A 13978-nucleotide genomic window follows, 5' to 3' on the forward strand; every position below is an offset into this window, starting at 1 on the left:
GTCAAGTTATTGAAGAAAAAGACCGAAAAGAGACCCAAGGATTTTTAGAAATGGGCTATGCGATGAGGGGAAGCATTTCGGCTAGTGGAAAAAGGAAAAAATTGGTCAGTACATAGTTTGAGGACAACTGACTAATCATTTGGAAAAACATGATGTCAAGCATATCAAAAATAAGTTTCAGATTTATTAAAGACAAAATACGAAATTTGAAAGTACTCTATGAAAATATAGGTGAATATTTTCCATAACCGTAGGGTAGAGGTCATTTCAAAAATTTTGTTTTAATGTTTATTTATTTTTGAGAGAGAGAGAGAGCACGAGCAGGGGAGGGGCAGAGAGAGAGGGAGACACAGAATCCAAAGCAGGCCCCAGGCTCCCAGCTGTCAGCACAGAGCCCAACGAGGGGCTTGAACTCACAGACCGCGAGATCATGACCTGAGCCAAAGTCTGATGCTCAACCGACTGAGCCACCCAGGCGCCCCTGGTAGGGGTCATTTCAGAGAATGAACCCCAAAGGCCAAAATTACAGGGTAAAGACTGATCTATTCTTTAATAATATTCTGTGCAAACAGTAAGAAAATACTTTTGGGGTGCCTGGGTGGCTCAGTCCTGATCTCACGGTTCGTGGGTTCGAGCCCCACGTCGGGCTCTGTGCTGACAGCTCAGAGCCTGGAGCCTGCTTCGGATTCTGTGTCCCTCTCTCTCTCTGCCCCTCCCCCGCTCATGCTCTGTCTCTCTCAAAAATAAATATAAACGTTAAGTAAAAAAAACAAAGCCAGAGGGGTCTAAAAAGTGACATTTTCAGGATGTCCAGAGGACAGTGTGCATTTCTCTAAACCCATGATGAGATATTCCTTTTCCTTGAGAAATGACCCTGCAATTCTCAATTTAACTTCTTGATCTTCTGGGGCCATACGCTGAATCAGTCATTTCTGCAAGGTGTCAGATTTTTCCTAATTAGGGAAGAAGGATCGACACTAAATGCTAAGAAGGAAGCAGGACCATTTTCTTCTTCTGCAGAGAATCTCAAAAGCCTTCAGACCAACAACCTAACCAGACAAGTGGAGGCTCCAGGATCTGAATTGGAGCCATAGGTGGGATATTTCCCATGTGCATTTACTTAACAGAATGGACTTAATCATTAAAATAGAATTAGTCAAGGGGCATCTGGGTGGCTCAGTCGGTTCAGCGTCCCACCTCGGCTCAGGTCATGATTTCACAGCTCATGGGTTTGAGCCCTGAGTCGGTCCCTGTGCTAACAGCTCGGGGCCTGGAGCCTGCTTCAGATTCTGCGTCTCCCTCTCTCTCTGCCCCTCCCCTGCTCACGCTCTGTCTCTCTCTCTCTCTCAAAAGTAAGTAAACATTAACATTTAAAAGAAAAAGAAAAAATATACTCTTTAGAAAACAAACTTAAAAAGTAACTTGTACGAGCCCCGTGTATTCTTAGCATGTAATGAGAGTTTGGAAATCCGTGAAAAAAAAAAGATCCCCAAGAGCTCTTTGGTATCAAAGAGTCTGCACAGGCTGTCCCCTAAAGAACAAATGGAAAATAAATATATATTCAAATGAAATAAGAGAACAGCAAATATAACCAATAGCGAAGTACCGTTTATGTTCTCTGGGCCAGCAGTTTCGCTTCTAGGAACTTCTATAGGAAAGAAGTCCTCGATCTGCTAGAAGCCTTTGTCTGCAAGGATGCGGGGGGCGGGGGGCATCACTCAGGTGAGCGAAAAGCTGAACCACCAAATGGCTAAGGACCGAAGGGTTCGGGTCCGACGAATCACCGTCCGTCCGTACAAAGGAAAAACGACAAACAGATGTTTCAGCACATCGAGAGGTTTTCCCAGTGAGTTCTAAAGTTTCCAAAGCAGGTTACAAAACAGTTTGAGGGAAAAAGAAAAAAAAAAAAGACCTTTTATTATATACACAGTAAAGGGCATAAAGACTATTCCCGTAATTATGGGTAATTTTTAACGTTTATCTTTTATTTTTCTATCGTTTCTAAATATGCTCCACGAAGACAAAAGTATACCAAATTGTCACCTTTGATATTTTTTGGCTTTGGTGGGACTGTTTTTTTTTTTTTTTAATGTTTATTTATTTTTGAGAGAGAAAGAGAGACAGAGCACGAGCGGGGAAGGGGCAGAGAGAGAGGGAGACACAGAATCCGAAGCAGGATCCAGGCTCTGAGCTGTCAGCACGGAACCGACATGGGGCTCGAACCCACGAACCGCAAGATCATGACCTGAGCCCAAGTCGGACGCTTAACCGACTGAGCCACCAGGCGCCCCTGTTTTGGTGGGACTTTTGAGTGGCTTATTATTCCCTTCAGCTCCACCTCTTTGTGTTTCAAAATCTTTTTTTTTATATACACCAGCTTGATTGAGATATCATGCAGATATCATAAAATTCACCCATTTAAAGTGTACGGTCTCTTGGATTTTGGTGCATTCGCGTAGTTTTGCAACTGTCCCCACCGCGAATTTGAGGATATTTTCGCCACCGCAACAAGACATTCCATACGCGATGACAGCTAGCCCCCCTTTCCCCCCAGTTCTAGGCACCCGCTTTCTAGATCCACGGACTTCCCTATTCTGGACGCTTCCCACAGACCCGTGCCATACGTGATGCCTGTGTCTGGCTTCTTTCCCTCAGCCCGACGGTTGTCGAGGTTCACGCTACAGCACGAGTCACGGCTTCCTCCTTGTTGTAAGATGGCATTGTCTCGATTCGCCCCCTCCCGTGTGTCCCCTCAGCAGGTGCTAGGTGTTAGGGCTGTTAACGCTCGTGGGGGCCCCGTGAGGAGTGCTGTTCTGACCCTTCGTGCACAAGTGCTTGTGTCATGGCTCTTGGACGTGCCCCTAGACGTGGTCACATGGTAGCTCGGTGCTGAGCCTCGTGAGGAAGCCGCCAGACTGTTTTCCGAGGCACTGGCACCGATTCACGTTCGGGCCGGCGGCGTGGGAGGCTCCCATCTCCCCGCAGCTTCACCAGCACTTGTCATTGCATTTTTCGAAGCTGTAGTCATCGTGCTAGGTGCGAGGTGGTTTTGACTTGCATTTCCCGAATGGCTCACGATGGGCAGCGTCGTTCCTTGTGCTCATTACTCACTCGGGCGTCTTCTTGTTTGGAGTAACGTTCAGACCCCTTGCTCGTTTTCAGTGGGGAATGCGTGTCTCTCTATTGCTGGGAACTGAGTGAAAGCCGTGCTTCGAGATCCCGTGGGACCTGAGGACAGTGCAGAAGCGACACGGGGAAAACAGAGACCATCCAGATACGTGGAGGGTAACCCGAGGATGGCCCAGGACCGCCGTGTCCGAGGTGCGTCCCAACGGAGGGCCACCCTGAAGCCGCCCCGCCTCCCGCGGGCACCCGCAGCCGCTGGGCCCCAGTCACCGGAGGGGTGGCTGCAGGTGCACCGGCGGGCAGACCCGGGCTCGTGGGGGCTGTGGCAGGGCCGCCCGGACAAGCGTTTGGCCCGCCGGCCTCACTGCTGCCCCTTTCCTGGGGGAGCCGAGCCCAGGGTCCCGAGAGATCCTTCAGACCTAGGCCCCTAAAGAACCTGGTCCCTTCAGGAAGGTCGGCGTTACTGAAGACTTTCCGGAAATCTCACAGACGCACCGTTGGATCCCGTTCCCTCCGCGACTTGCCCGCGTTGAGACCCAAACCGTTCACGTAGCGGGTTGCACTGCACTTGTGCAAAGCCAAGGAATTATTTCGGCGTGACTTTCCCTGGTTGGCCAAAAGACATTCTCCCAGGCGTGCCTGTCCGCCTGCGTCCCGGACCGGTGTCTCGGGCCCCGTCCCACGTCCTCCTCCGCCCGTCTAGGCTGACGCCCCTTCTGACCAGGACTCGTTTCCTTTCCTTGGTTGGCATAAAATCACCAGCATGTTCTCGTGCTCACGGAGCGTGTGGGGGAGGACCTTAGACGCGGTGCGGTAAGGACAGCTTTCCTCCGCCCCACCGAGCGTGGGGCCGCCGTCTGGCATCACTTCCACTGTGTTTTATCGGTCAGAGTCGTCACAAGGGAAGCCAACTCCAGCCCTCGGTGGAAGGGACATGGAAGAGAATTTGTGGCTATTTTTTCTCTCTGCCAAAGTTCTCCGTCAGCGCCTGTCAGACGAAGAACGGACTCTCGAACGAATTGTAGCACGTCTGGTACATGGTGTCGGGTATCGGCCAGGGAGAGCCTGGCCCTGCGGGGTCCCCCCAGAGGCTGGAACCGAAGCCACTTCCCTGCACGCCGGCCACACCACAGCGCCCTTCGCACAGGCCCCTCCGCTCCCCCCCCCCCCCCCCGGCCAGTGGCGCTGTGTCCTGATCCCCACGTATGGCGGACACGCACCTGTGCCCGCTGCCTTCCTTGCCCACAAGCCCACCGATGCCCAGCAGCTGGAGAGCGAGGGCAGAGAAGAGAGAAGGCGGCCGGTACCCAGGCCCCGGGCTGGGAGCTTCACGCACGTGGTCTCCTTCGGCCCTCACGACGTCCCCGCAAGGGGGGCTCGTTCGCCCCTTTCGCATGTCGGGAACCGAGGGTCATGTTGGGTCGCTCCCGCGGACACCTGGGGCGCCCAGCCCTGGTCTCAGCCCCAGCCGCGGCAGACGGGTCCTGGGGAGCTGAGGCCCGGCCCGGGCTGACAGCGCCCCGCATCGAGGTGTGGCATCTTAGCACTTTCCGCACCAGCGGTTTCCCTGAAGGGATGGCACCTCGCACAGTCGCGAGCAGAGCCCGGAGCCTGGAGGCGCTAACCCTCGGCTGGGCTCCCCCTCTGCCACACCCCTCCCTTCCTCGCGCCCTCCTCCTTGGCTTGCCTCCCACAGGAACCGTGCGCACCGAGGTCCTGGCCTCAGGCGCTGATTTGGGACAAACCTCACCAAGATGCTCACTTGGCCAGTTGCGGGAAAAACTAGGGCTGGGACCGCGTTGAGTCCGTGACACCTGAAGAACGGCGTGCGTCACACGGCCCCGGAGCCTTCGCCACTGACGGCCGAAACCGATGGAAGACGATGGGGGTGCGGGAGAGCGGGGGCTAAAGGGCGCACCGGACAACCCCCACGGCCCCTGCACCTCTTTCTGCGCGCGCTCAAGTGAGGCTGTGGGTCAAGGCGTGCCTGAGCAATCGCGAGTGAGACGTGAATCCTTTCGAGTAAGTTTTGGAACTCGTCCTCGACAGCCGGCGCCGTGCCCCTCATGAGCACCGCGGCGTGCGGCAGCCTCTCCCCGGCCGCGTGTCACGGCCTCACACGGATCGGACGTAACTCGGGCTAAGAGGAAGGTCCCGCGTGGCTCCGTGGCCTTCGCTTCTGTGACAGGTTCTGTCACTGGCACATACTTCCTAGAAGACTGTCCATGAAGTGAAACCCAAGAATATAGATCTTGCTACCAAGAGGGTTTAACCCATCATGAGACTCAAACAAGCCTGAACTTGGGTCCCAAGAGGGTTTAACCATCATGAGACTCAAACAAGCCTGAACTTGGGTCCCAAGAGGGTTTAACCATCATGAGACTCAAACAAGCCTGAACTTAGGTCTTTATACTTAACATATATTTCTTCTAAGCAGCATATAGTTCGAGCTTGAAAGACCTTTCCTTTTTTCTTTCTTTTTTTATTTTCTAATGTTTATTTTTTGAGAGAGAGAGAGAGATAGCATGAGCAGGGGAGGGGCAGAGAGAGAGGGGGACACAGAATCCAAAGCAGGCTCCGAGCCGTCAACACAGAGCCGACACGGGGGCTCGAACCCACGAACCACGGGATCATGACCTGAGCCAAAGTTGGACGCTTAACCGACTGAGCCACCCAGGCGCCCTGAAAGACCTTTCCACTTGGTAAAGATTTCTAGGTAGACAGGTTTTTTTTCCCCTCTCTCTCGATACTTTAAAATACACACACTTGCATTGTTTCTGTCAAGAAATCGACTCTTATAAAATGCACCTTCGTTGTCTGTAGGTCAACGTGTCCCTTTCCCCTGGATGCTTGGAAGATTTTGTCACTGGTTTTCGACGAGTGATGCTGTGTGCTGCTGAAATTGTCATAGTTCCTGTGCTTGGGGTTCGCCAGGCTTCTAGCATCTGTAGATTCATACTTTGTAGTAAATTTGAAGTGTTTAGCCATTAGTTGTTCAAATATCCTTCCTGTCTCCCTTCTCTCTCTTTGGAGACCCCAGGTGCACATATCAGGGCACTTGAGGTTTCCATGGCTCACACACTGGTGTGCATTTCCCAAAAAAATCGTTTTGTTTCTAATGTGGGATCGTTTCCAGTGCTGTGCCTTTGAAGCACATCCCTCCTTTGCCATTAATGCATCCAGGACACGTTTCATCTCACACATTATAGTTTCCATCTCCAGGAATTTGATTTTGGGTCTTTTTAAAATATCTCCCTTGGCTCGACTTAACTATTTGAACATACGGAATGCAGTTATAAAAACAGTTTCAGTGTGTTTGCTAATTCTAAGATCCGTGTCACTTCTGGGTCTGTTCTGCCTGGTTGATCTTTTCCCTTATTTATAGGTTATATTTTCCTGGTTCGTTCCAGGCCTGGTAATTTTTTATCTGATGGTAGACATTGTGAAATTGAAGCTGCCGGCTTGGAGACTCTTAAGGCGAGAAGTTGGAGCGATCGTCGGGCACATTTGTTTTCCATACCTCACAGACGATTCTTGTTTATTGTCTCATATACAGTGTCTTGAACACCATTGTTTCTTTTTTTTTTTTAATACTTATTTTTGAGAGAGAGTGAACAGGAGAGGGGCAGAGAGGGAGAGGGAGAGAGAGAGGGAGAGAGAGAGAGAGAGAGAGAGAGAGAGAGAAAGAAAGAATCCCAAGCAGGCTCCATGCTGTCAGTGCAAAGCCCAACACGGGCCCCAAACCCACAAACTGCGAGATCATGACCTGAGCCGAAATCAAGAGGCAGACGTTTAACCGACCAAGCCACCCACGTGCCCCCAAAACCGTTGTTTCTTAGATCTGTTTGTTTCCGGCTGTTTCCGGCAGGAAGGTAAATTGGCTGGAAGTGTAAGTCGTGGGCAAGCGTATTGTGGACGGCTGTCAGCGTGACTCACACCTTGCGTGACCCACCTTCCGTGCCAGGGACCCAGGTTCCATAGTGTCCAGAATAAACGAAGCGAGGTCGTGGCAAGGGTCATACCTAGAGCATCCTGGGAAACCGTTTCCAGGGGAATGCCCCAGCCAGAAGCATATTCAGAGGAGTGACAAGGAGGAAGGGAGACTTGAGCCATTTTTGAAGGAAGAACGGTTAAATTGAAGCAAAAGGATGTTTGGCCAACTTGGGGGACCGCATACCCTTTATCTGTCGGAAGGGCGAGTGCAGACAGGTCGAGGGCCTGCAGGTGAAAAGTCAAGAGACCGTCATTAGGTACGCGGTGACCATCCCATCTCTGGAGGCCTTGTCGTGTGGCCGTGGCTTCCTGCGTTCAGGATGGCTGCGAGGGCTCCACCATCACGCTTGGGCTCCCCAAAAGGAGGCTCTTTCCTGAGAGCCTCGCGCAGGGACTTCCGCTCACGCCTCACAGGCCAGAGCTGCGTCCCTGACCACCGCCACCTCCAACGGGGTGGACACAGCCCCCTCTGAACAAACCTGCGTTCTGCCGGCATGGAAGGGGGAGCGGATGTACGCGTACGCGGGAGGAAGGGGGCGGGAACGTACGCGGGAGGGGGAGGGGACGTACGCATACCAGGGAGGGGGAGGGGACTATGCATATGCAGGAGGAAGGGGGAGGGGACGTACACTTACGCGGGAGGGGGAGGGGACGTACGCATACCAGGGAGGGGGAGGGGACGTACGCCTGCGTGGAAGGGGGAGGGGACTATGCGTAATTAGGAGGAAGGGGGAGGGGACGTATGCCTGCGCAGAAGGGGGAGGGGACTATGCTTACGCAGGAGGAAGGGGGAGGGGACGTACGTGTATACTGAAGGGGGAGGGGATGTACGCCTGCGCAGAAGGGGGAGGGGACAGACAGGGAAGGGGGAGAGGTCACCAGCCGGCCTCTGCAGGAGAGGAGACCAGGGGAACAGGCGTTGGCAGGAGGATTTGGGCAGGGTTGAGTCTGACGGCGTGAGACGGGGGTGAATCTTCCCAGGAGGCGGGTGGAGTCAGGGCCTGGAGCTCCAGAGGCAAAGCGAGTCGGGGACGGTCTCGGGTCGGTTACTGTGTGGCTAGAAGTGGAGGCAGGGGGAGAGGATCAGCGGAGACGAGGCCGGGAGGCCCAGGCCGGGGGGATGGGGGGGTGACAGCACGTGCAGTGGCGGCTGTCAGGGCTGCTCCGTGGACCCCGGGCGTCCGGAGACCGGCTCAGAGGCGCGCAGAGTTGAGACGGCTTTCGCCGGGGCACTGAGACGTGGTTGGACCTTTAAACTGCGTCCGCTTTGCGCGGGTGGTGCGTAGGCCGTGGCGGGTAGACACTTGTGGAGCCTCAGCGTGCCTCCAGGCAGTGCCACCAACCCGCCGTCGTGGTCACCACACGCTTGCAGTGAAAGACAGTGTAACATTTTTTTAATGCTGGTTTCGGGTAAGCATGTCCTTGATGAGGCTGTAAAAAGCACTGACCGGATGGGACCCTGCAATGGGAAGGACGCACACACACAGCGACTTGTGCTGCATATCCAAGCATAGTGGTTGTGTCCGGGAGAAGCACATGTGCCGTTGTTTGAGTTGTGAGCCCAACAAGTTGCTTTTTTTTATGAAACGCCATTTTTTACTTGAAAGAATGACTGACAAACTGTGGTTTATTTAAACTTGCATATTTGGGGGGCGCCTGGGGGGCTCAGTCAGTGAAGTGTCTGACTTCGGCTCGGGTCATGATCTCATGATTCGTGAGTTCAAGCCCCACATCAGGCTGCTTGGGATCCTCTGTCTCCCTCTTTCTGTCCACCCCCCTGCTTTCATGCACGCGTGCGCACACACTCTCTCTCTCTCTCTGTCTCTCAAAAACAAACGTTAAAAAATAAGTAAATAAATGTGTGTATTTGGCAGATGTTTTTGTAAAAAATTAAAATGAACCTGTCACCTCAATGAAAATGATAGTATTTGCTGTCAGTGATACAATTAAAGCTTTCTAGTAAGAATGTGAATTTTGGGAAACTTGTGTCCACCACCATGGTCTTGACCAATACCTAGAAATGTTTCTGATGAAATACGCCATGGTATTAACTAGCAAGTCAGATTTTTAAAATATCGTGTATTCTAATGTGGCAACATTTAGATCTGTGTGATTTGATGCACCAGTATTTCCCTAGTGATCAATACATTGTGTTCCAGTCATATATCAGTAAAAGGCCCATTCAGAGTGTTAGACCAATCTGTTATAATGTAACAGAATGCTGAAATACTCGCTGATACAGTTTTTTATTTTTACACTGCAGTTGACCTTAAAGAAACAACCACTTGTCAGGGCGCCTGCGTGGCTCAGTTGGTTAAGTGTCCGACTTCGGCTCAGGTCACGATCGCACGGTTCGTGGGTTCGAGCCCCGTGTCGGGCTCTGTGCTGATGGCTCACAGCCTGGAGCCTGCTTCTGATTCTGTCTCCCTCTCTCTCTGCCCCCCCCCCCCCCCCCCCCGCTCACACTCTATGTCTCAAAAATAAATAAACATTAAAAAAAAAAAAAAAAAAAGAGAAACAACCACTTGTCAAGATTTAGGAAAGCATCAAAGATTAACATCCACAAGGATCTGAGAAAAAACTTCTCCCTCCTCCAGCTACCTGTCTGTGTGAGGGCACATTTTCTTCACATACCTCAAGTAAAACAATATATTGTAATCGACCGTGTGCGTAACAGATGTTAGAATCCAGATGTCTCCTATGAAGGCATTAGATAGATTTTCAAGAATACCAAAGTGATTCAGGGATAACTTCTCTTTTAAGAAGGTATCTTATGTGATCGAGAAATCTCCGGCATTTCCAGTAAGATCAGAAACAAGGCAGGACTTCCCGATCTCTCTACCACTCTTCAGCGTCGTAAGAGATACTAGCCCGTTCCCTTAGATGAATCAGAGGCAACTAAATGTGTGAAGAAGGAAAAATGACGTCTTTTAAATTCTGGGATAGTTCACCTGCAAAAGCCCAGTGGGCCAGTCACAAAGCTAACTGAAACAGTAGCACAATTCAGTGAAATGGCACACCGCGGTGCTAACATACAAAATCAATAGTCCCCGTATACATAAATAATAAACGGAAGTCGTAATGGTAGAGCGAACCCCCTTTAAATAGCAACAGAAGACGATTAAAGACTTAGGAATAATTTTAGTAAATGTACAGAGTACAAGTACATGTGAGGAAAATTTTAAACACCCCCCAAAGACACAAAAGCAGGCTCAAACAAATCGGAAAATGCCCCCCGTTCTTGAGGAAGGTGACTCCGCATTACAAAGATGTCCGTTCTCGTGAAGTCAATTGATACATTTAACGCAGGCCAGATGAGAACACCAGCAAGCTATTTTGTGGAGTGAAGTAAGTTGGTACTAAGCTTCATGTAAATACTTGAGAATAGCCTAGAAAACACTGAAAAAGTGTAAGAGAGGAACAGCCTTACCAGATACTAAACCCTACAGTAACGCCTCTACAATTAAAATCGCACAGGACTGATGCTTAATGGACCGCTGGCCAGTAGAATAGAAGAGAAAGCCCAGAATTAGAGCCAAAGGTGTATGGGAATTTATCGTAGGATAAAGGCAACATCTTAGATCACTGCGCTGTTAATAAATGTGGATGGACAAACAGACAGCCATTCGGACAGAGATAAGATCAGATCCCGTGGCTCACGCCCCACACGAGAATAGTTTCCAGTAGGTTAGGGATCTAAATGTAGGAAGTGAAAGTATGAAAACATCAGGGGAAAACACGGGTGAGTTTTGGTGTAGGAAATGGCTTTCTGGAACTCGATAAAAGAGCCTGCTGGTATTTTAAGAACGATGGTGGTGAAAGAAAAGATTGATGAATCTGACTCCATAAAAACTGTAAAGTTGTTCAGTCGCCATACGCAAAGCCAGAAGACAGCACCAACCAGGAGACCATATTCACAACAAGGACTTAATCCCTTAATATGTGACGAACTCTTGAGTGTTGAGAGGCAGAAGCGCGCCTGGGAAGCTCAGTAGGTTAAGCGACCGACTTCGGCTCAGGTCATGATCTCGCCGTTCGTGAGTTCGAGCCCCGCGTCGGCTCGGGCTCTGTGCTGACAGCTCGGAGCCTGGATCCCGCTTCGGATTCTGTGTCTCCCTCCCTCTCTGCCCCCCCCCCCCCCCCGCTTGGACTCTCTCTCTCTCTCTCTCTCCAAAATAAATAAGCATTCAAGAGAAAATTGAGAGTCAAAGGACCAAAATCCCAGGAGGAAAATGGGGAAGAGACGGAACAGATAATTCACGGAAGGGCAGGGTCCAAAACTGGTCCTCACACGTACGTGACGGCACACTCCGCTGGCCGAGACTGGGGGGACGCAGGCCTCTCGGACACGTTGTGGGAATGCTCGTCGGGACGCCCCTCCCGGGGGAAATTTGGCAACACCCAAACCTAGGACGGCACCTGCCCCGCACCCGGCAGTCCCTGGGACGGGTGTCCTCTGGGTGAATCTACAGGCGCACTTCCTTCCGGTTGCTGGAGGACGCAGGAACACAAGGTGGTTCTTTGAAGCGTTGACATTGCCCAGCGTCAGAAACACCTGCGTTCCGGGACCTGCTGTCCGGTGAGGTGAGCGAAAGCCCGGGAGTGTCTAAGGTGCACTCCTCTTCCCGCTCCAAAGGAGAGGAGGTAAGAAAATGACGCGTGTACCTGCTCCTTTGGGTAGGAGAGAGATACAGCAGGGGTGAAGCAGAAGCTTCAGAGGCCGGCTACCTGCGGGAGCGGACGGGACGGTGCGCTGGGAACGGAGCGACGCTCTCTGGCTCTCAGAGCCGCGGTCGGCGGTGAGGGGCTGACCCCGTACTTGTGGGGTTGCGGAAGCTTTGGGGTGACCGGTGTGGCGGTATTTATGATAAGCTGCATGGCGTAAGAGACGCTTGCTTGCTTCACTAAGGCGGGAACCTTGCACCACGAGCGACGCGCGTTGCCAGACCCCCGCCGGACGGGGCAGAAGACTCTTTTCCGACCAGAGAACAACGAGGGTTGTTTTCACCGGGTCCTGCCTCTCCAGAGCACCGGGGTTTTGTTTGTTGTTTAAGGACTTTATTTTTAGGCGATCCCCGCGCCCAGCGTGGGGCTCGAACTCGCAGCCCCGAGATCCGGAGTCTAACGATGCCCTGGCGACTGAGCCGGCCGGGCGCCCCAGAGAGCTCTGGTTCTCAGCGCTCGGTAACCACCCCCTTTTCTCCTTTCGAGTCCGTGCAAGTGAAACGTTTACGGCACCAGAAATGCCCACGTGGGCTTCTTCCCGAGGTTTCTTTTATAGCTGGACGTCCTGGCCAAGCTTGCAAATGTCCACATGGGTACTTTGAACTTCATCTTCCTCACGATCTTGCGTGGCATCCACAGACGCAGGGGTGAGGCCCCGGGAGGCCACCCGAGACGCCGGCCGGGCGGGTTTGGGCCGCACTCGTACGTGCCTGGGCGCTTCTGCCCTTTTCCATCCGCCTTGGGCAGGCGTGGACGAGCCCGGCTTGTCTCGTTTCAGGGATGACTATACCCGAGGAGGACGCGGACGTGGGGCAGGGCAGCAAGTTCTGCCTCGTGGCCATCGGAAGACTCCAGGTGAGGGAGGACAGCAGGGGCGGGTGGGTGGCTGCCCCCAGCCCTGCGAGCCCAGCGTCCGTCCTCAGGGCTCCGGGCCCCTCGCCGGGCAGGGCGGAGGCTGGATGTGGGAGACAGCAGGGACGGCAGGACGCCAGCCCCTGCCGGCGACCGCGGGCCACAGTAGACGTGGCTCGGGGGACGCTAGCCCGTCGCGCTCCTGGCTCCCGGGTCTCGCCGCCTTCGGGCACGTGGTTGAGAGGCGTCACTCGCGTATCCACGTGTGATAAGCATTGCTTATCCCTCACAGTGGGGGTGGGGTGGGGGGGGTGGAGAGTGAAGCCTTGCAAACATTCGCTCCACAAGCGTCTACTCTCCAAACGTCTGACCCGTCCCGCACAGCCATTTGCCATCCTGAGTCAGGGGAAGGTGGGGAAGGGAAGAGTAGGAACACCTCTGAGCACCAGCTGCATACCCTGTGAGATCGCAGGGGGTTCGTTGTTCCCACTGGCCGGTGGGGAAACTGAGGCTCAGAACGTAAGGTGGCCCAAGCGTACAATTAGTCGAAGGCGAGGCCAGGACGCTTTGAATGTTAAATTTTTTTTTTTTTAACGTTTATTTATTTTTGAGAGAGAGAGAGACAGAGCATGAGTGGGGGAGGGGCAGAGAGAGAGGGAGACCCAGAATCCGAAGCAGGCTCCAGGCTCTGAGCTGTCAGCACAGAGCCCGACATGGGGCTCGAACTCACAGACCGTGAGATCGTGACCTGAGCCAAAGTCGGACGTTCAGCCGACTGAGCCGCCCAGGCGCCCCTTTGAACGTTTCAGACCCACTGTACCGATGACGCAGAAGCATCTGTGACATTAACTCCCCGTGGGTTGTTCCCAGTCTCTGCCTCTCCTGCCCCTGTCCCTGTCTCTGTCAAGACCACCTCAGCGCGGGTCCCTCCTTGCAGGTGACGAGCTCTCCCGTGTGCATGGACATGAGCGGGGTGTCGGTGCCCACGGAGTTCTTATCCCGACACAGCTCTGATGGCGTCATCACGTTCGTGGACCCCCGGTGCATCAGCGTGGTTGGCTACCAACCCCAGGTACGTAGCTCGGGGCCCGTGGCGGGTGGCTAGAAATTTACCTTTACTGGAAAAGCCCTTCTGTCCTTTGTTCGAGATTCAGCAGGACGATGGTGTAGGGAACACGGCATAGAAAGCCATATTCCTGCCGGGAGAGAGGGATGTCCTTCCGAAGCAAGGAAGGCGTTGCACACGGCCGGCTGCACGGCTTAAAATTAACCCTCTGCTTCT

General features: G+C 53.0%; 1 protein-coding gene across 7 annotated transcripts in view; it reads left to right on the forward strand.

The window, feature by feature from the left end:
• ARNT2 (aryl hydrocarbon receptor nuclear translocator 2) overlaps positions 1-13978 on the forward strand; it is a 144560-nt gene that overhangs the window by 101024 nt on the left and 29558 nt on the right. For all 7 annotated transcript variants that reach the window (XR_006705415.1, XR_006705416.1, XR_006705417.1 and 4 more), the window contains exons 9-10: positions 12623-12699; positions 13634-13768. Coding sequence is in view for 2 of the 7 variants with exons in the window: in XM_045452263.1 (XP_045308219.1) it covers positions 12623-12699; positions 13634-13768 (212 nt within the window). In the remaining 5 variants the exon portion in view is untranslated. The remainder of the gene's footprint in view (positions 1-12622; positions 12700-13633; positions 13769-13978) is intronic.

The sequence above is a fragment of the Leopardus geoffroyi genome, chromosome B3 (genome assembly GCF_018350155.1).
Source record: "Leopardus geoffroyi isolate Oge1 chromosome B3, O.geoffroyi_Oge1_pat1.0, whole genome shotgun sequence".
NCBI classification, from domain to species: domain Eukaryota; kingdom Metazoa; phylum Chordata; class Mammalia; order Carnivora; family Felidae; genus Leopardus; species Leopardus geoffroyi.